General features: G+C 33.3%; 1 protein-coding gene across 2 annotated transcripts in view; it reads left to right on the top strand.

Annotated features, from left to right (window-relative positions):
* LOC117316486 (zinc metalloproteinase dpy-31-like) overlaps positions 1-21,143 on the top strand; it is a 66,864-nt gene extending 45,721 nt beyond the window's left edge. For both annotated transcript variants that reach the window (XM_033871094.1, XM_033871095.1), the window contains 15 exons: positions 4,977-5,087; positions 5,535-5,715; positions 6,320-6,461; positions 6,779-6,851; positions 6,981-7,184; positions 7,845-7,968; positions 8,454-8,588; positions 8,802-8,899; positions 10,617-10,756; positions 11,286-11,404; positions 13,444-13,615; positions 14,295-14,383; positions 15,007-15,205; positions 16,825-16,953; positions 18,495-21,143. In XM_033871094.1, coding sequence (XP_033726985.1) covers positions 4,977-5,087; positions 5,535-5,715; positions 6,320-6,461; positions 6,779-6,851; positions 6,981-7,184; positions 7,845-7,968; positions 8,454-8,588; positions 8,802-8,899; positions 10,617-10,756; positions 11,286-11,404; positions 13,444-13,615; positions 14,295-14,383; positions 15,007-15,205; positions 16,825-16,953; positions 18,495-18,591 — 2,013 coding nt within the window. In that variant the 3' untranslated portion in view covers positions 18,592-21,143. The remainder of the gene's footprint in view (positions 1-4,976; positions 5,088-5,534; positions 5,716-6,319; positions 6,462-6,778; positions 6,852-6,980; positions 7,185-7,844; positions 7,969-8,453; positions 8,589-8,801; positions 8,900-10,616; positions 10,757-11,285; positions 11,405-13,443; positions 13,616-14,294; positions 14,384-15,006; positions 15,206-16,824; positions 16,954-18,494) is intronic.
* The last annotated feature ends 138 nt before the right edge of the window (positions 21,144-21,281 follow it).

The following is a 21,281-nucleotide window of genomic DNA, read 5'->3' as shown; positions in this document are numbered from 1 at the left end:
TAAATATCTGTCCAGATTGAATAATGACCTGTCAGAACATAAATAGTTAAACATTGTTTTTTTCTGCACAAAGCTAAACAGCTGCCTTTGATTTATCGCAGCCCGACAAGACTAACTGTATCAGAACGGAATATGTGTTTACTCTTTTGCTATAACTTTGCGTTGTGTTGTATACGTTGTGTTGCCTTTCCTTCCTTCCTTCCTTCCTTCCTTCCTTCCTTCCTTCCTTCCTTCCTTCCTTCCTTCCTTCCTTCCTTCCTTCCTTCCTTCCTTCCTTCCTTCATTCATTCATTCATTCGTTCAATCGTTTGTTCGTTTGTCCATCGGTCCGTCCGTCCGTTCATTCATTCAGTCATTCATTCATCAATTCATTCATTCATAGTAAATGACAATGATAAAGTCGGTACATTTGTAATAATATAGAAACTCTTTATCATCCATATTGTTTTATAGCAAAATATATTCGAATTATATATCAAATCCAATTCGTTTATTTCAGTCATGCGACAATAATTGTATATAGACTCAGTAGTATCAGCTCGCGTGACGAATGACACGGCCGTCCAATAAATCGCATGGGTCATGACCCCAAGTTGACATATTCCAGGCGCGGGTCAGTGTTAAGCATATGCTGTAGATTTCATTGATAAATATACTGAGGAATGTGTAGTGTATCTATTTATAAGTTATGCGACAGTACACATGTTTTTTTTGTGTGTGTGTAACAAATTTCAAGCCTTTCTAATTAATCAGCTGAAATATTTATATTTTTATTCGCTTGATGGAAGAGGTAGTTAACGGCTTTAGTAAGTAGGTCATTTGTCGTTAGAAATTAATCGTTTTTAGCAAGGGTTTTTATTGTTGCTATTTATAATGAATGTTTCGTCTTTTCCTTGAAAAGTACCACGGAATCCTTCAAATTTGTGTAAGTTAATTTCGTTGATTGGTTTAGTATGTTTCATCTACAAATATATATTTTCAATATACAGATAACTGTTTATGTTCTATGCCTATATGTGATTGTTTGTAATTTACATGTGTCTTGATAAAGGGGCAGATTGCAAGTTTCGGTATTTTACTTGTCTGTACCGTCGTTATTACTACATGACCAATTTTGTATATATATATATATATATACATATAACTAATATAAAATAGGATCATTGTCAATTTGTCAAACTGCACTATCATAAATCATTAAAGTATGATGAACCACGAAATCAAGAACCCATCGTGGTATTTTTGAAAACCAAATTTTAAGTAAATGCGAATATGCATGTATATATAAAAAGATCGGTATACGACTATTATTTTCATTCACTATTATGGTTTGCCGAGTGATACTGGACACTTAAATGACAACAGCTGGTATGACAATATAAAATATGATTATGTGAACAAATCTAGAATTAATAACGCGAACTAATGATAGCAAATCTGATGTCATCTGACCTTTGCCAATGTGAGGTCCTTATTCAGAAAGATTATTGCTATCTAATACCATGTTATCTCTAAACGTTCATATATTTAACGTGATGCAATAATTCGTCAACATATTTATGTTTTCCCCCCCTACGTAGACAGGTAACCCAGCGAATGCCTATATGACATAAAAATGGAGCAGAACAGAACTATTTGTTTATATGTATATATTTCCTATCTGGTACGATAAAATGTCGTTATCAAGAATGGGATAGAAATTAAGTGTTTGTTACATTATACAATATACGCATGGGGCATAGTCAGTACAACGAGGACGATGTCCTATCACACAGAAAGAAAGAGAAGAAATGAAGCGTTTCTAATATATAGGTTGTATGTCATACCACCTATGAGGAATAATTGTCTGTTTACTTTGAATAATGACAGAAAATAATTGTTTGTTATATATCCAAATGCATGTCATATCTAGCACAATGAGGATTTTGTCCGATTATGTAGAATGAAATATGTCATACCTGATTTCGTGGGGGAGTTTGTCTATTACTTGGAATGAAACGAACCTTAGTATAATTGTTTGTTGAATATATACGAAACACGCCATAACTGTAACGGTAAGATATTTTCTCATTTAATACACTGTTTATCATAATTATACAGTACATCATAAATAACGGAAATGATTGTCAACATTAATGTCACCAGATGTAAATACAGTTAACACACACATACACACATGTATACGGTATAGGCGAGAGTTTAACAAAGACAAGATAACGTACATTGTATTTCAAACACATGCTATATACAATGACAACGGATACGTGTGCGGCTTCTCTCGTGTTAGATAACGGAATAATGAGAAATTACCTCACAAAAGCATTTGTGTAATTCAACAAATAACGAAGACTTGTTTTACCTTGAATATCACTCCGGAAATGCGATTTGTTGATGTTGATAATCGGTAGAAAATTATTATTGGTATGGTCATGAGTTGACTGAGAAAGATCGTCAGTATATCTTCCAACAGGATTATCAAAGTTAAAAAAAAAAGACAAAACAAAAGAAAAAGAAAAAACAACAAACCATCAAGAAAATCAAAACAAAACCAAAACAATATAAGGTACATGTACTTTAATTAATTAGTTTAATTTGATAGACGTTTCCATAAATAAACTGGATATATCTTTTTCACATGAACGTCGTCTTGAAACATGCTGCAAAATGAAAAGAAATGGGTTACCTGCCACATAAATCTTTCGTATAACCTATGTAAACTGAAGTAGTATCATGTTAGATGTTAATTGTATTAAGATAAACATACGACGACATTTTGCCTTAAATTCATACTGTTTACTTAAAAAAATATATAAGGATGTATTGATGAAAATGAGAATAATAGCTAGAACTGGTATTCCAGTTTTAATAATATATAGACTAAGTGGATTCTTTATGGGTTTCGATATATCACGTGTCTCTGTTTCATATTTTACGTTTGTGATGTAACTAATGCAATGTTTTATTTCGACAAATGAGCGGCGTGCCTCCAATGTACTTGTCTATGCTGCCCTTGCGATAATAATAGTTGATTATATATGTGTATCATATTATTCATATTATTATTTCATGTGAACATTTAAGCAATGAACAGTGGTTTTAATGTTGTTATAGTCGATATGGCAGCAAGTTGTATGGTGGGCAAAGGGCATGGGAACCCGTTAGGGTTTCCATGCTACATTTGCCCACCATACATCTTGCTGCCATATCGACTATAACAACATTAAAACCACTGTTCAATACTTATATGTACATTGTCTTACCATTTTCGTCAACTTTGAAAAAAACTAAACCAACACAAAACAATCCCGCCTTTTTAATGTCACATGACTAACTGGGTGTTATAGCCTGAGACACTGGGTGTTATAGGGGTATGGTGGCAACTGCCTCTTAGCATTATGTCAATGGGGAAATGCCGAACAAATGTAAATATATGTATATAACAGTGTAATAAGAAATAAGATATAGTGTTCGTTCAAGTAAATATGACATTAGAAGTACTAGTGACCCCGCGGGCGTCAGGATGATGTGCCGATTACATGTATACGTGGTCAATGTTAAGCCTACCTGTATATAGCTTACTGATTCATATCTATTGACCCAACCTTTATTCCAACCAGTAATTTTCTAGCGTTTCTTCGCAACTCATCAGTTCATCCTCATTTTTATTTGAGAAAGGTGTCAGTTCCTGAATATAACATCATTTTCTCTCCATCTTTTTATAGTTTTCTTATGTATTGTTATCGACACTTCCTTTAATTAGAAGTCCGCCATGTCCTGATCGAATAATATCTGTCGAATTTTCCTTATTGTGTAATTCCGTGGAGTCTTGCAGGTCATCCTCATTCCAAACTGAAATATTTAACCGATAAATGTGTCATTTCTGGAACAGGTTATTAATTCTACTTAATATGTATAACTCTTTAAGTGATAGATATACATGTATGTATCGGATATTTTTAAATTGAAATTATGAAATGAAGCTAAATATTCTGAATTATGACCTTTTCGCACACTTGGTTGTTTTCTGATACATACATTACAAAACTAGAACACTCCTTACTATAATACATGTACGAAACTATGATTAAAAGATACAATGGATATAATATATATCACATTATATTATATTTATTGCAATGTATGGGTTTTTAACACTGTGGTACATACAAATACCAACAGTGATTTGGTATATATATATAACCATAAAATCTGTCATCAAGTTGAACTTCTTTGACAATCACACCTTCCAGTTTATAATTTATTTTTGTTTGGAAGGTTAACCTTGACTTGTGACTTATATACATGTAGATACATGTTGTGTGCATGTATGAATATTTCGAATACAGATTTATTATCTCGACTTCATTTGACTTACCTAACTTCGCTTATTGAAAATATCAGTCAAACGCTTTTCTAATTTTTTTTCTAAATTTTACCAAATAGTGTTATTCTAACCATCTATTGCTGTGTGCTTGGACTATTTTGATTCAATAATTTGGCGTTTAAAATCTGAATTTCAACTTTTATTTAAATGCATTTAGCATCAAAAAGTTGTTAAGCTGACCATCCTACTAATGAAAAGAATCCATACAGACAAACACTTCCGGCAGACATTCCGTCAATGGTCCTAGGGCAAAGTCAGGGACTAGATAGGTGACACATACCGTGTAAACACAACAGCTACATATATTTAAGAATTCCCTATTACTAACGTTCTAATACTCAGAGAGTGAATCAACTAACACTAACAATGTTCAGTTAAACGTCGTTATGTCTAAATATGGTTACTTTAATACCCTGTTTAACTAAAAGTAAAAAAAAAAAAAAAAAAACAGTTGTTAAAAGAATCAATATAAAATATAATTTTGTGTCCGGAATACTTGGTATTTCGAAGTTTTTCATAACGGTCGCAGCCGTATGCTCTAATGGCAATGTATTCTCATCAAAGATGACATTGTATCATGTTCTATTTTCAGACCCAGCCATTGTCAATCCAGGACGGCCAGTCATTTACAGACAAGATGAGGGTGATGAGAGCATTAGCAGGGATTGAGAGGCGTATGGAGGAACTGCATGGTTTAAAACAGGTACAAATATAAACACATTGTCTGAGTGTGAACCTGCACTTACATAGATACGAAGATGGAACTTAGTTATTTGACGCAAAGGATAAACAGCCCCTGGTTACAATGTTACAAAAATGCTAATGTTAGAAGAAAAAATTAAGTATTTAGTCTTAGTCCCATATCTCTATAACGCATAAGCTGTAACGATAGTATTCCTTTCGGCTACCGACAAATTTGAAAATAAAAAATAAAATAAAAAGATTATAAAGATGTCCTTAAACTTAATTATTCTTAAACATAAGCTGGATTCCTTTCATAGAACAGTGGTTATTCAAAAACACTGTGTTTTTCTCCATTTTATTTTGTTTTGTTTGTTTATGTACAAAACTATGATTAAATGCATTGTTTATAAGCTCCAGTGAAATGTAAATCAATAGTTAATCGGGATATTATGTACTCTATCGGCAGCCGGAAAATAGGAACCTGTTTAGCACAGTAAACTATGTTTACGAAATGGACATTATTTTGACTCCATCACAAGCTGAGACGATCTATGAGCATGGAAAGATAAGACAGAAGAGAAAGATGTCTGCGAGCATCACAAGTCTCTGGGAAATGCCCATATACTACTATTACGCCGGCACTCATAGTAAGTGGTTATGTATATATTGCATAGTGTACATTTTTGTCACTTCACTCCAAATCCACAACAAATCGCAAATCTTACTCAAGAACAATAAAGCGAGAGCAACATGTGAACACGCCTCTTATTATCGAGGAAGCAAAAGACGACCACTCTTCCGGAACACCCGGTCTTATTATCCTTGTAGTTTTTCAAGACCATGTGTACCCGAAGAATAAGCGTCTTTTGCACACGGGTGTAATCACATTCTCAGAATCAGAGCTTGGGTTGTGACTATTGCACCACTTTGCATATCGACAATTATAAAACTCGACTGACTTTGTATTGTACAAGGATATATAGCTTTGTAGCATATTTCTAAACTTGATCATGCTGTTTAACATTAAACTGTTCCATGGTCTACATCAACCTGCATCTTTGGATACATAGTGTAAATTGTATGTTAGTAATCGACATCTGCAAACAAATTGTGACAACAAACAATCGAAGCATGTGTATTGTTGCCACCGATTTAAAAGAAAATATCGCTTGTACACTGTGGACGCTTATTTTTCTTTTGTTTGACGTATAATTTAAAAATTTATCCTTTCCATGTGTGATAATCTTACAGCGCCGCAAATGGAACAAACAGTAGAAAGCGTAATAGCCGAATGGGCCAATCTGACTTGTCTCAACTTCAGCAGGGCATCCGGACCGGTCACGTGGGAACAAGGCAACAAAAACAACGTAACGATCGAATTCACTCCAAACGGGTGGGTGATTAGGTTTTACTGGATTGTTTTTTTTTTCTTCCTGATCAACGCTTTCAGTTTCATAAACATTGTAATTTAGTTCCTACCTTTATTTAACTATTATATCCCGGAAACTAAGTCTAGGGACACATTGTTTTCCCTCCGTTTTTAATATTTATTATAGGTGTACATGTATCTGAAACCTGGTTCTATTATTTCTTCTAGAAATCGTCAATGAACGTTTTATTCAGAGGCAGGAACGTTTCTAAAAATACGTGAAAAATAATATTCCGAACCAAATGCATATGTTTCCATACCTTAGTTATGTATTGTTTTAGATGTTGGTCTTATGTCGGCAAGAAGGAAAATGCAGACAACGTCCAAAAAGTGTCAGTGGACGGATGTGTTTACGTAAGTGTGTTGTTATATATTTTTCAAAGAAATCAACAGTTTAAATTTGCGTAAAACATTGATATCACTATTTTAGTCAGTACTTTTTACCTAGGAATAAATATTCATTTTTTGTGTGTTTGCTTTTAGAAAGGACGAATTGCTCACGAACTAGGTCATGTGATTGGGTTTTGGCACGAGCAAGCACGACCTGATAGGGACGAGCACGTGACTATTGAGGCACCTAATATCATGGATAATAAGCATGGGGATTTCGTCCAGTTGACATGGCAGAATATAAATTCTAAGGGAGTGCCTTATGACGTCGGCTCAGTGATGCATTATGGGTCAACGGTATGTTACACATTTTACTTGATTTAGTAATTGTTTCGGTATTAGTTAGAATATATTGTCTTCTACCTTATACCAAAAGATACACGCAACCATAACTGATTTTGTTAAGTATCAATAACACTTCTTCGTACATAACAGTAGTATAAGCATTTTTCCTTATCTATCTGACGATACCATTGCCCGATGGTTGGTTCCACTCGATTATAAAATATTTAACTTTCCTTGTGCGTTATGACGTAGGACGTTTATCTATTTTTTTTGCCCCCACTTTATCAATTTTAGTCCATAAAATAGGGCCATATTTTCCCCTCTATTTTACTCGCTTAAAGATCAGCTAAACGTGTTAGTAACCTGTTGACTCAATGGATATGATATCGTACAGCGAGTTAAACCTTGCTCAGGTCATGAAAGTTTTGTGTTTTGTTATATCATACAATTATTAGTGATTTGTTTGCTTATCAAACAACTTTTGGACTCACACAATCAGTGTGCATTGCATAGGAGTAACATCCACTAAACTCGTTGAGATAAGCCTCTCTTGATAACACCATCTCGACACGCCATGTAAGAGATAATAGTATACTTTATATAGCTAGTTTATGTTGTTTTTTTCTGCAAGAATATTAGGAATTATTTGATTTGCATTACATGATGATTTAGGCGTTCTCCAAAGCTGGAAATCCGACCGTAGTTGCACGGAAATCTAATTTACAGCGAGCTTTAGGACAACGTCATGGACTCTCCTTCTATGACGTCAAACTGGCTAATTCTGTCTATTGTAAAGGTAAGTTTTTTGTCTTAATTGCAACCCTATTTTTATAATGCATTAAACCATCCTTAAAACGTTGTAGCGTACAATAAAATATTAATGTAAGATTGGAATTTAATAAATGAAATAAATTGTCTAGTAGTTGAAATTATTGTAGGAAATATAGTGCTTTAAGAGTTGAATTTATTGTATGAAATACAGTTCTCTTAGAGCTAACTTTATTACATCAAAAAGTAAGAATTAATAATTAAAATAAAATGCTGTAAGATTTGAATTTATTTTATGAAACACAGTGTTCTGTGAGTTGAATTTATTGTATGAAAATGTAAGAGATTTATTTATTTTATGAAATACAGTGCTGTAAGGCTCCAATTTATTATATGAAATACAGAGCCGTAAGAGTTGAACTTACTCTTTGAAATACACACCTGAAACGGCTGAATTTATTGTTTGCATTTGTTTATATCATGCATTGATAAGAGTACACAATTCAATTTCAGATTGTTGTAATAATGTTCAATTGTCTCAGCCTTGTAAAAATGGTGGCTATCAGGATCCTAAAATATGTACTAGGTGTCGCTGCCCAGAAGGATTATCCGGGGACTTTTGTGAGACTGCAGCTCCCCCTGTCGGACGTAAGTCTATGGTATTTATTAGTGGTATTAAGAGTAAACGCGGATTTGATTATTGGCAGAGATTTAAGAGTTCCTTAAAACTCTTTTTTGATATATTATGATATACGGATTCACATCATCTCATTATTTTTTTCTATTTTGTCATAAAGGTAAATATTCCGGTAATGGTTATTTTAAATGTATCTTTATATGAAATTGTATTCGCATTTTCAGTATCATGTGGAGGAAACATCAACGTGACATCAACTGTAACAACTATAGGGTATTTACAACCTTTTCAAAAAGGACACCAGTGCAATTGGTATCTCAAGGTAAACTTAAAAGCTATTTACAATTTTTTATCATCTTTGCTTATTATCATAATATATATTATTTCGCAGTTACTGATATGGGCCGTGATGTCCGAGTGGTTAAGGTGTTCCGACACTTTGATACAACATCGCAATTTACTCGTAAATACTATACCATAGATATGACTGGTACAAATTTCTCGTATTGCATACTGTACAATTCCGGGATATAGCTGCCTTTTGAATCACATATCGTGTTTTTATAATAAAATATATGATGGTTTGGTGATATTAATGACAATTTTTCATTAACTTTAAGTAAATAATCACCATTATGTACTTGCAAACTTATGCTTTAATGCTTAGCTTATGCATGTATTAAACCATACTGGGAATCTGTACTATGTCTTTAAACACAGCAAATACTGATATATTCTTGATCGAAACGAACATTTATTACCTTAAAGGCAAATTTTAAAAACATACCTTATCATTACAATTAAATACATCCTCATAGTATTTTACTTAAAATATGTATAAGTACAGACAACCAAAATACGCCACAAACGTTAGAATATGTATTGAGATATTTTGTGTATGTACACACATGTGTTCATATATACGTCACAGTCAAACAACAATGCTCTGTGGTAATGACCCAGATTAGTTGATTGAAACACGCCTGTCATGATTTACATTAAGAACGTCAGAAGATGTATTGGTCAATAAAACGAATAAAGTCCGCTGGGCAAGTGCTTTTGGTCCATATGTAGCAGCAAATTTTTTTTCTACATACTTGTATATACATTATATATTTATATGTGTTTTAAATTACTAGTATGGATTTAAATCTGCATTAGAATGCATAAAGAATATTTATTTATAGTTTCGTTATCAACGGGGACCGTGTTTGTTGAGATGTTAAAGTGTCCCGATACTTTACCACTAGCCCTCTACCTCTAGGTCGCGAGTTCGAAACCCACGTGGGACAGTATCCTGGTACTGACCGTAGACCGGTGGTTTTTCTCCGTGTACTCCGGCGTTCCTCCATCCCCAAAACCCAGCACTTCCTTAAATGACCCTTGCTGTTAAGACATATAAACATAACCAAAACTGATGGTTATTTACTGTTTCTTGGACATTGGTAGATTATATTTGTATAATCAGTTGGTTTAATAAAGGATAGTATTTCCTTTGTAGTGATAATGTCATTAACTCGATTCTCCTTTTGAGAACGTGACATTTCCTTTGTTTACTCTAGCGTTGTGTGTAACAGGCGGCGTTCGAGATGACATACTGCTCTATTCCCAAGGTTTTTTTTACAAGGATTTCCGTCAAAATACTTTAAAATATAGTTTGAACACATTTTCTTGATTTTAATAGCATTAAGGAATTTCTTTTGTAATCTAGTTTGAATAAATGACATAATTTACATACTTTTGACATTAATATGTTGCTATTAACATAAGTTGTTTACTAGTTATTTTATATTGTTCTACTTACATATAATCATACATGTGTTTATCATCATATTAAAATATGTAACGATGCACAGTTTGGAGTTACCTCGTACCTGGATCACGTTCTCATTTACATGTCGGGGATATTTTGATGTTTTATTAGCATTTATAGATTTGAAATGGTAAAACGACGGCCTTTGTACAGAAAAATACATTTAGATTGTAGCAAATTCATTAAAAAAAAACTTAAACATAAAGCAATTTTGGTTTCTGTTTAGGCTCCGCCAGGTATGAATGTTCACCTTGACCTTGTCGGAGACTTCATCAATTTTGACACGTGCTACAAGGATCACTTTGTTACCTGTGACAGCTTTTTAGAAGTTCGTTATTCTGCAGATCTGGCTAATACTGGCGCAAGGTAACTTAATTCATAGTAAAACAAGCTTATCAGCGAGTAATTTAGTACGATACGACATAACCGTAGGCAAAAGTCTGAGTTACTTTCTCAATGAAGCCAGAAGAAATTGGCGTTTTCACTAAAAGTGATAAAGAAGTTAAATAACCAATTTCAGACGATATGCTTCCATAACGATATATACTTAGGTGTTTACCAAGGTAGGAAGCATTCTTTCAACACGATGTAAATTTGCGTGTTAAGCAAAACAGGAAACTTTTTTTTCAACTCTCGATGTATATTTCAGTGTTTACCAAAGTAAGAAACGTATTTTCAACATTATTTCTTATTTCGGTAATTACCAAGGTAAGAAACATATTTTCAGCACTATGTATTCTGTCTTTACCAAAGGGAGGTAACACATATTCAATACAATGTATATTACGGTGCTTACCAAAGAGAGATAACACATTTTCAACACGGTTACTATTTCTGTGTAAAATTTCCCAACTATAATCATATATGAATTTGCATCCTTTCGATTTCGCGACAGATATTGCTGTTCGTTAAAAGAAGACCACACTGCCCTAATATCTGAAAGCAATGATATGGTGGTCCTTTTGCGTGGCCATAATACTGGATCCGTAGGATTTAAAGCAAATATCTGGGCAGGTAAGGTTACCCGCAGCACAACAAAATAGATTAATAAAATTAATAATCATTTATTACCTTAAAGACCAATTATCAAAGTTTGCCTTATCGTTACAAATATATACGTTTTGACGGTGTTTTACTTCCAATACGTATATAGATAACGATAAGACGCCACAAGCTTTGACATATATATATTGCTATATTTGTGTATGTATACACATGTTTCCGATTTACGTCACAGTCAAACCACAATACTTTGTGGTATTGACACACATTACTGGATTGTAACACTCCTGTCACGATTTCCATTGATAACGTCAGAAGATGTATTGGTCAACAAAATGACTTAAGTTCGCCGAACAAGTGATTTCGGTCCATACATACTTATAAATAGTTCTTATTACCGTAAATACTGCCCTCCAAAAGTCCTGCTATAATTATTACGTTAAATACAGCGAAGTTAATCTCGAAGTCTTTATTACAATTTGTTAGAAACACAACATCTTAGGATGTTTTTGTTAATGATTTTAAATGTTCATGTTCATTTTTCAACAGTGCATATGTTTAGTTACAATAAAAATCCTCAAAATGCACCATTCTGGAAATGTCCCTCTTTGTTTAATATATACATTTTTTACTGTTAATCAGTTAAACAATTACTTTTATTTGTGGCAGTAAAAAAAACCCATATTTTTATTCATTTTTGAACATTATGAGAAATAGGACCCTCCAGTCCCTCTCCCTGCAACTTCAAAGAAGTGAGGTATTTTTTCAAATAATTTGCAATCGTCACTTACAAATGGACGATCTTCTAGATATTACAACACTTTTTCTCAATTTTTATTGACTAGCCATTCGATTTAAACCGTCAAGTTTAACATAACTTTTGGAGGACAGTGTATATTTGTACATTATTAGTGTATATCTAATCATTGTGTATTTGCATAAACAGTATGCATATATACATCGTTGGTACTGACGTTGGAACAGGTTATAATCAAATTAAAATGATATTTCTATTGCCTTCCCTTTGATTCTCAAGTAACATCGCGTGATTAGGCAACACCACTACTATTCCCTTTTTGTTCATCATCGTGATTTATATTAACAAATATTTTAAGCTCGTTTTAGCTATTTTGATTAACTTTTAATGGTTCATTTATAGCTCGGTATTACAGTATGTTGTTTCCATTCGCATTTAAGGGCCCTGTTTGTAAGAAAGCTGGTTAAATTACGAGGTGTATGGTTCGACGCTTCCAAAAAAGAGTTAGTGATGTTTTACGATGACCTCTATCATTATAGCCATTTTAAGCTATATTTAATGAGGTTAATCTAAATATATCGCTGTATGTGTATAACTAATATCTGATTGTAGCATCCATTCAAATTCAACTGAAAAATTACACATTACTTAATACGACTTTTACCCATTTCCCTGTTAACGACGGTTTGCAAATGCTAGATGCAACATTATGAAAATTACATTTTAACCCCAAATATTCTCATCTCAGTACATTTAATTTCTTCACAATCAGAACATGTTACTCTATCTTTCTGAGTTGTTTTCCCATGTTAATCCCAGTCCTGGTCTACGTCAGGAATGCTATTTTTCATGATAGACATACCCGTCCTGTGGAAAACGTCAAACTTCTAACGTGACTGGGCATCAATTGCTACAATATGACAAAGGTGACTGGGCGTCATGTGCTAAAATATAACAAAATAAATGTTGCGAATTTCAAATTTCAATTAGCAATTAATGAAACTTTCCATACACAGCAATATGCATTTCAGCCGTCTGCTGGAAATTTTGCGCTATTAGGCGTGAAATTGCATGACGTTTCTTATCTGACTTTACAATTGTTTGCAACATGCAATATTTTGATTCGAAAACATTTTGCTTCTTCAAGTCTTTTTGATGTTTTATAATTACTTTTGTAGTTGATTTTGATGAGAGAAAATGGATTGTGAGTTCAACATGTCAAATTTCAATATTCCGATGCATTTGTTACTGAAGAAAAAGTATTCTTAAGAGAGTTTTGATTTTGTTGTTTCAGAATCGTGTGGAGGATGTTCACTGTTAAATACAACAGCGATGACCGCCAGATATCGTCCTTGTTACAAGAGTGTGTCACAAACATGTAGGAAAACTTGGAAAAAGAAACAATGGGTCAAATGCAAAAAGTCCTGGTTCTCACCTCGCTCCAATACTAATTGCAATAGATATCAGTAAGTAAATTAAATTGTCATACATATATGCTTAATTTGTATCCTGCCTAACATTTTAAAAGTTTTCATTTTTATACGGAACAATAACTGAGTAGTATTAACATATTTGAAAAATTGAAAAATAAAAATGTGTTGTTTTTTTTTAGTTATTTTTTCTTCGAAGCATCATGCATTTTACTACATCAAAGACAATGATTTATGGTTAAAATATACATAAAACAATATAGGTCTATATGTACTTGTTTTTGACATGTTCAATATATTGAAATATATCAATGAACAAACGTCTCTAAATATTTTTTACTAAAGTTCTGAAAATACTCCCGAAAAAAACCCTGATAATATATATCGTATCTGTGTAATTTGGTATCCATCTTTCTGTGTTATCGTTTTTTCTGCAAATGTATTAATGTTTGATGAATTCGTTTTGTGGCTCAAGTTTCATAAACGATTCTCTGATTGAGAAATCCTTCACTTATGATAGGATTTTCAATAGGAACGAAACTATTAGATATAAATCCTATATCTATATAGGAATTTGCCTTAAATTCTCTAATAGTTTCCAATGGACAAATGCAAAGTAAGATTTTCCTCAAGTTAGAGAATATTATGTTGGGTCTGATTTGGTATTTATCTATTTTGCACTGGTAAACATGAACAAATGCCTTTTACTTTGAAGGATGGTTGATGTGTCACGTGATGAAACATGTACGGTTGTTGTGCCATCTTGTTGTAATAATTATCACTTGGAGGGCAACTTTTGTGTAGGTACGTATATATATCGACAGTAAAGATGTTTTTGAGAGACTGATATCCAGCGGTTGTTCCAGTCAGAATTCGCGCAACATTGCCTTCTCAAACCTTCTGCAATCGACAGGCGAAAACTCACATACATTTGTAGTTGATATGACACATGTTAGTCTATGGTATAAATACATATTTATTGAATTTTTCTTTTAAAGTGCCCTACCCAATGACTGGGTATAGCAAAATTAAATGTCCTGTTAATATTTCCATCTACAAAGTAAGGAAAACATCAATAAGATTAAGAGCTCCAAAGAGCTAAGAAATATCATTGACGGGAAACTGAACAGGTTTTTATATATATATATATATATATATAGAATTAGCTAAATTGAGACGCTTACATGCCACGTAAAGGACAAGCACATTCCATGTAAGTCATTGCTTCTAATTGTTTGAAAAAACAAAAGGTAGAAAGCAAATATACTGTAAATAATGCGAATTTCTGGGAATTATTATTTTTTCATCGAATAATACATTAAAAGAAATAGATGTCATGGAAATAAGGTATAATCATACCATGGCATCTTTTTCATAATTTCTGTGAAAAAGGCATTATCTATTGCTTGAATACATTTCTGTTTCAGCAACAGCTGCAGTCAAGGATGACGACGCTATGTCTTCAGATATGCCTGCTGCTCCAGGTCCAAGTAATGACGACAATGCCACTAAACATGGCTCGAGTGACGTCATAAGCTGGTCAACATGGTCTCCTTGCTCAAAGACGTGTGGCGGTTGTGGAAACAAAACAAGGCACAGAGAGTGTACCAACCAAGAAGCGTGTGGGTAAGTAGTATTAAAGTGATAAATATACAACGAAGTATTAATAGGATATTAATGATAATCAGATATACAATCTAGTACATATTGTACTAACAACGCAATTCATTCAATAGTATTGAACTATACCCACTCCGCATTATCATCGAATTAATGTGAATCTAGATTTAGGTTTATATAGAAATGCGCCTTGTTAAGTAATTTCGTTGCTACCATTAAAAATAAGCCATTTTACGTAATTTTATTGTCTTACCAATTTAAATACGCCGTGAAAAGAAATTGTGATGTTTTGCAAATATAAATACACTTTATCCTGTGTTATGCTATTTGTTTTGTATCAGTATAAATGGGCCGTGATAAGTATTTTTGTTGAATCAATATAAATACAACGTGTTAATTCATTTTCTAGTTCTACCAATACAAATGTTCCGTAGTAAGTTTACTGTTTCTTGTTTTATAAAAATATATACGCCACGTCCAGTAATTTTGTTTTTTTACCAATATAGCTACGCCGAAAAAAGTAATTCTGTTGTTTTACCAATATAGCTACGCCGAAAAAAGTAATTCTGTTGTTTTACCAATATAGCTACGCCGAAAAAAGTAATTCTGATGTTTTACCCTTTTTCAAGTAACATACCAAGACTTGTGTATTTCCTGTATAAATAGATAAGTTCAAACTCTTTTATTTATGAATGCTGTTTCTAATCTCCTGAGGTGTCATCGAATCCGCTTTAGGAATAGGGCCAAGAACTTCCCGGGTACGAAAGGTCACTTTCTAAGATTTTTTCCCAAGCACAGCGCTTCTGAGCACACAGCTGTAAAAGCACAGAGCTTCTGAACACATAGCTTCTGGAGATATCATCTACAGCTCATGCTGTTTCATCTATTATTTTTATACGAAATGCAGATTCTAATTATAATAAGATTCCGGATAATCACTTGGACCATAAGAACATACGTATTATCTTATGGAGCTTCAATGCAACCTCATTCCAAGGGCATGTATTGCCTTTACACTGTGTGTTTGGTATACGCTTCTGGATATAATGGTCGAAAATACAGATAAACTTACCATGTATTCACGGTTCAGTGTCTTTGCTGGTCGCTCCATCAGGATTAAATGACCGTGCATACAGGTGAACTAACGTGACAAGCATGCATTCACGGTTCACTGGCTTTACTTGTCATTGTTTCTAGATGATGTGGCTGCACCCACAGATAGACTCAACTGATTACTCACATTCACTGTTCAGTTGTCATGCTAGGTCTTTTTCAGATTAAATAGAATTGCTGTATATACAAGTTATTTTACCTGAACAAAAACGTGCATTCACGGTTATGTAGCCATACCCTGTTGTGACATATGTTGGGAGATAATTGTTACCACTGTATGTAGAGGATTGCTTACGCCTTAAAGTCTATGCACCCATTCGTGGGGTATTTCTTGGACAGACTGATGTCTCATGACATCCAAGATGTCCTGAGTTTGAATATGACCATTTCGTATGTCTGCTAACTCACCTTGATACTAGGGATACTGAAAGTTTACCTTGTTTGTTTTTTTACCTATTGTGTTGGGAAAATATGGAAACATTTAACAGTGAATTGTATATACTTACTTGTAGAGGGGATGACCATGAGGAAATTGAAGGATGTGCAGCAACGCCATGTGAAACTCCAGTTATGACAACATGTACAAGGACTGTGGCAACACAAGGTTTCTGTCCACCCTGGTCTGCGAATTCATGTACAAAGTGAGTATTACTTTACCATTACTATTTTTGAGTGTATCGATCCGCCATTTCCTTTATATTAACCTGGATTCCTATTTTGATGTTGTATCATGGCCTGTATTTTACCCAGATTCGCATTGTGACTTTGATAGAATAGAAGACGCTGACATTTCCGAAACGCCTGACCGTATTTGTATGGCAAATTTAAGTGGTCAATGCAAACTTTTACCGTTTTCCAGTTGGAATTACAGTATGACAACATCACGGCATTAACGACATATTAACGAAAACAAAATTATGATTCAAAATAAATATCAAAATTAATATGAAATGAGGGTAAAATAGGAGCAGAAGTATATATCTGCATGGAGACTTATAGAAGTACAAGGCGACATCGTTGACTCGGCTATCAACAGTCAACAATTCACATGTGTTATGACAATTAATATAACATATCATATGGAATGTATGGATACGATTAAAAGGAGAGGCAGAGGAAACCGATATTTGAATTATATTTCAAATATTCTATGTTGAATATCGAAGTTCATACACAATACAATGTGTGTTTTTGTCGTTGTGGAATTATGTTAGTATCATACTGTATTGTTGTGTTTCATTGTGATTCGGGAACAGGAGTACCTTCTGTACTTGTTTTGTCTGAATGGTTGAGGTACCCAAGCATTGAAATCATTAAAGATGCTACACCTCCGACAGAGTGTAATAGATTGTTATTATTTTGACAAAACATGACATTTAGTCATAATGTCTGTGCCTATCTTGACAAAACATGACATTTAGTCATAATGTCTGTGCCTATCTAAGACCTACAAATATTTTTATAACGTCAACTATTGTCGTCATAAAGCCAAGAAGTTACGAACCTGAATACCCCTGCCTATGAAAGAGACAAACATTAAAATCTTCTTTGCATACACTTGACCTGATCGTTGCGAAAAATCACTATCCTCTGCATGTTGCCGCCCACGAACCGAAACGCTTTCTTAGCTTTACCCCCTTCGGTCCATTTCGCGTGATTGATACAAGTGTGATTTATCGACAGGTTTAAGCTGGTGAACTATAAATAGTGAATCTTCAATCAATAAATATCTCATAAGAAATGATAACCATTGAATCATTTGCATCATATGCTTACAGTAAAGATGACAACAGACCGAACGTTACGTTACGTACACACACTTCGTACGTGTGTACAGAACACACTTGCCTCTCCAACAAAAACTTAACTGTGTCATTTTCGCACGTGTTCCGATTCCACTGTCGTTTATAACTCCACCTGTCTGTGCAGTCTCCGATTGATATCCTTCCCTTGCTTTAATTTATGCTTCCTTCTTCCTGTATATGTTAGGCCAACACATGTTGCCTTCCTCGCTGCGCCATTTGGTTCTACTCGTTTGTGTTTCTGTATTTCGGCGCATGCGCAATCAGTATTTCATTCAGTATGTTCAATTAGAGGCTGAGCGAAATGTAAGATAAATGTCTGGACGTTTCAATTAAATATACAATTGCGATGAAGTAAGTTTTTATGTTTTGATTGACAGATACCGTACGGAAACATATACATGTCCAGACCCCGCTATGATGTGCTGCAAGGGATACGTTCTCCAAGGAGGGCTTTGTGTGTCAGTCAACACGTGAAGATGAGTAACATAAAGATTGTTTATGTCGTGATGTAGATGTTCACCATGAACCATATAGTTTGTAAAGAGTCCCAGTCAACTAGGTGAATAGTGCTTGGTAATAATAACAAAAGTTCCCTTGTGACATATCTCAAGTCACCTTAATGCGTAAAACGTCTCAGATATGTTTCTATGAGTACGAAGAAATAATCCAGGTGTTAAGAAAACATCATTGATACGCATACTACATACATATGTATCATATACATATACACTACAGAAGTCATTTTCCGGAATCATACAAACAGGGACAGAAATATAAGTACGGTAACATATATACATATGTTTATATGTGTTTATGCTGTTTCTTGGATTAAAGACGCTTTGGCTTTATTTTAAAAGTCTTACAAAATTGCCTACGTATATAGACAAAATTGGTTATTACATTCAATGTGTAGGCTAATATCTGATAGCATATATACGTTTTTGTTTGTTTTTGAGTGTGAGTGTGCTGACATGTCTTCCTACCATTTCCTTGAACTTAATATATTGGTACTATAAATAGCTTGATATTAAATCACGACATTTTGGAAGTACTATCTAGGTCTTACTTTCATGTATATTCCCAGTGCATATTTCAGATATAAAAAAAAACAGCTAAAAACAATAAATAAAAAATGAAATCCAGCGTGATTTATCAAAATAATTTGAATTAACCTTTTAGAAAGAAACCACATTTCGTACAAATTCAGGTTTTTCAAAGTTCGTTTTCTGATTCTGAATTGTTTTTTAAGCTGGTTTATCTCAATTATGACTTAAAAATGTCATGGAAAATCAAACGAAAATATGTTCAGTTCTATATTGTATGGAGGAAGGTGTGTGCGCGATAATATGCTAATTTATTTTTGTTTGTTTGTTTTTTAATATTTTTTGTCTATATTATTATTAACTGATTATTTAGATGAACTATTTCCAATGAAAAATACCATAACGTTTTAATATCCAAAGTACAAAATTCACACGTTTTATTGGGTGCGTTCTTCTTAAAAAAATATGTATTCTGTTTGTATATGTGATCTTGAGATATACATATATGCCGCTTGAACAATGACATCAAAAGTACAGCTGCATGCTACTAGCTTTTCATTAAATGATATAAGAGAAAATATCAAAGTGAAACTGTTAAAATATTCTATACACGATTCTGAAGTTTCCGTCGGTCTCGCCGAAACATTACATAATACCAATGTTTGTTTCCAAATGTTTGTTTTGTATGCCAGATATATAACACAACAGTTTGTCAGATGGTTTTACCATGGTCAAAGTAATCATTATAATTGTTTTATTCTTCTTTCTTTGTTTTTCATGTTCTGAATATTGTTTTCGCTGGTCGAAACATGTTTGCAATACCCGGTTAAGAAGCGTAGACAAATGCCTACTAGTCGAAATCCATCAGCTAATGATATGTATATGCTATCTTTAATTGATTTAGAAAAGGATGCGGGTCGTCCTAATACATACATATATGTTTCTTTATTTAATATATGTCATATTTGTGTCTAACATTTCTTGCCAATGTCACTTAGAAATAAAAAAAAAAATGAAATTAATGTGAAATTTATATTTAATCCTTAGAAAATAGAAACTTGATTTTTGTCAATTACATACAAAAATGGATGATATTTTTTGCTTTATAATCATTTGGAATGTCCTCGTTCACTGACCCAGTGAATTAATATTCATGGAGTTTTATTTCTTATTGAAAGAACATACCACTGAATATTTTGCAATACCCACTGTTTGGTACTGCTAGTATATAGTCATCTAGTCATACTTGATACTTTTGGCACAACTAATGTCAATCGAACTAACTGAATTTTCATATATCGTCAAAACAAGAATAGAAAAAAGAAAAAGAAAACAAAATCGTCAAATTTATTACCTGATTTACTAACATAGGTAAAATGTAAACATGATTGGGATTTGACGTTCTGGTCGGTATTTCATGATTCATGTAAATTATGTCGTTTCAGAAGTAAAATACTTTGTTTTTATGATACTTGTGGTTTAAAGTCTTACCCAGGTTGAAACTGTTTTAGCTTAACAGCGCAAGAAGAATATATTGTATAGTTGGTAATATTAGTAGGGATTTGATTTTGCTATATTCGTTTTTATTAGATATACCGAAAAAATAGATATCCAACGGATATCTATATGTACTCACAGATATGTAAAATTGCTTACAGCATAATGTTTAACAAAGCTTTAATGCGCGAAATACCCGCGAACTATTCCAACACGGGCAACCACGAAAATGCAAGTCCCGTGAAAATCAACAACTATACAGTATGTTATATTTTAATCAAACATGAACAAAAATATGATAAATTCCAGAAAAAAAATGTATAATGTAAGTGAAGTTCGTTTTATGCAGATTTAAATTCGGCTTTAATTATTACTTTCTATGTAACTGATTTTGAAGCTATGAATTCAATTGAACATTGGTATGTTTTATTTTACTGATGTGGAACAGAAATTTTCAATGCTTGTGAAATAAAATTTCAGATAATGCATTTTATTGTGTTTTTTTTGTCCACTGTGCATTTTAGCTTTAATCTATTGCGATGTTGAGAAAGTCTGAAATATAAGTCTGAAATAAGGATAAGATCACGATAATCAGAAAATGTGATAAGAAAATTCATCACAAAA

This window comes from Pecten maximus, chromosome 18, assembly GCF_902652985.1.
Source record: "Pecten maximus chromosome 18, xPecMax1.1, whole genome shotgun sequence".
Classification (NCBI taxonomy): Eukaryota; Metazoa; Mollusca; class Bivalvia; order Pectinida; family Pectinidae; genus Pecten; species Pecten maximus.
The sequence above is the reverse complement of the archived record's forward strand: the minus strand, read 5'-3'. Positions and strand labels throughout refer to the sequence as shown.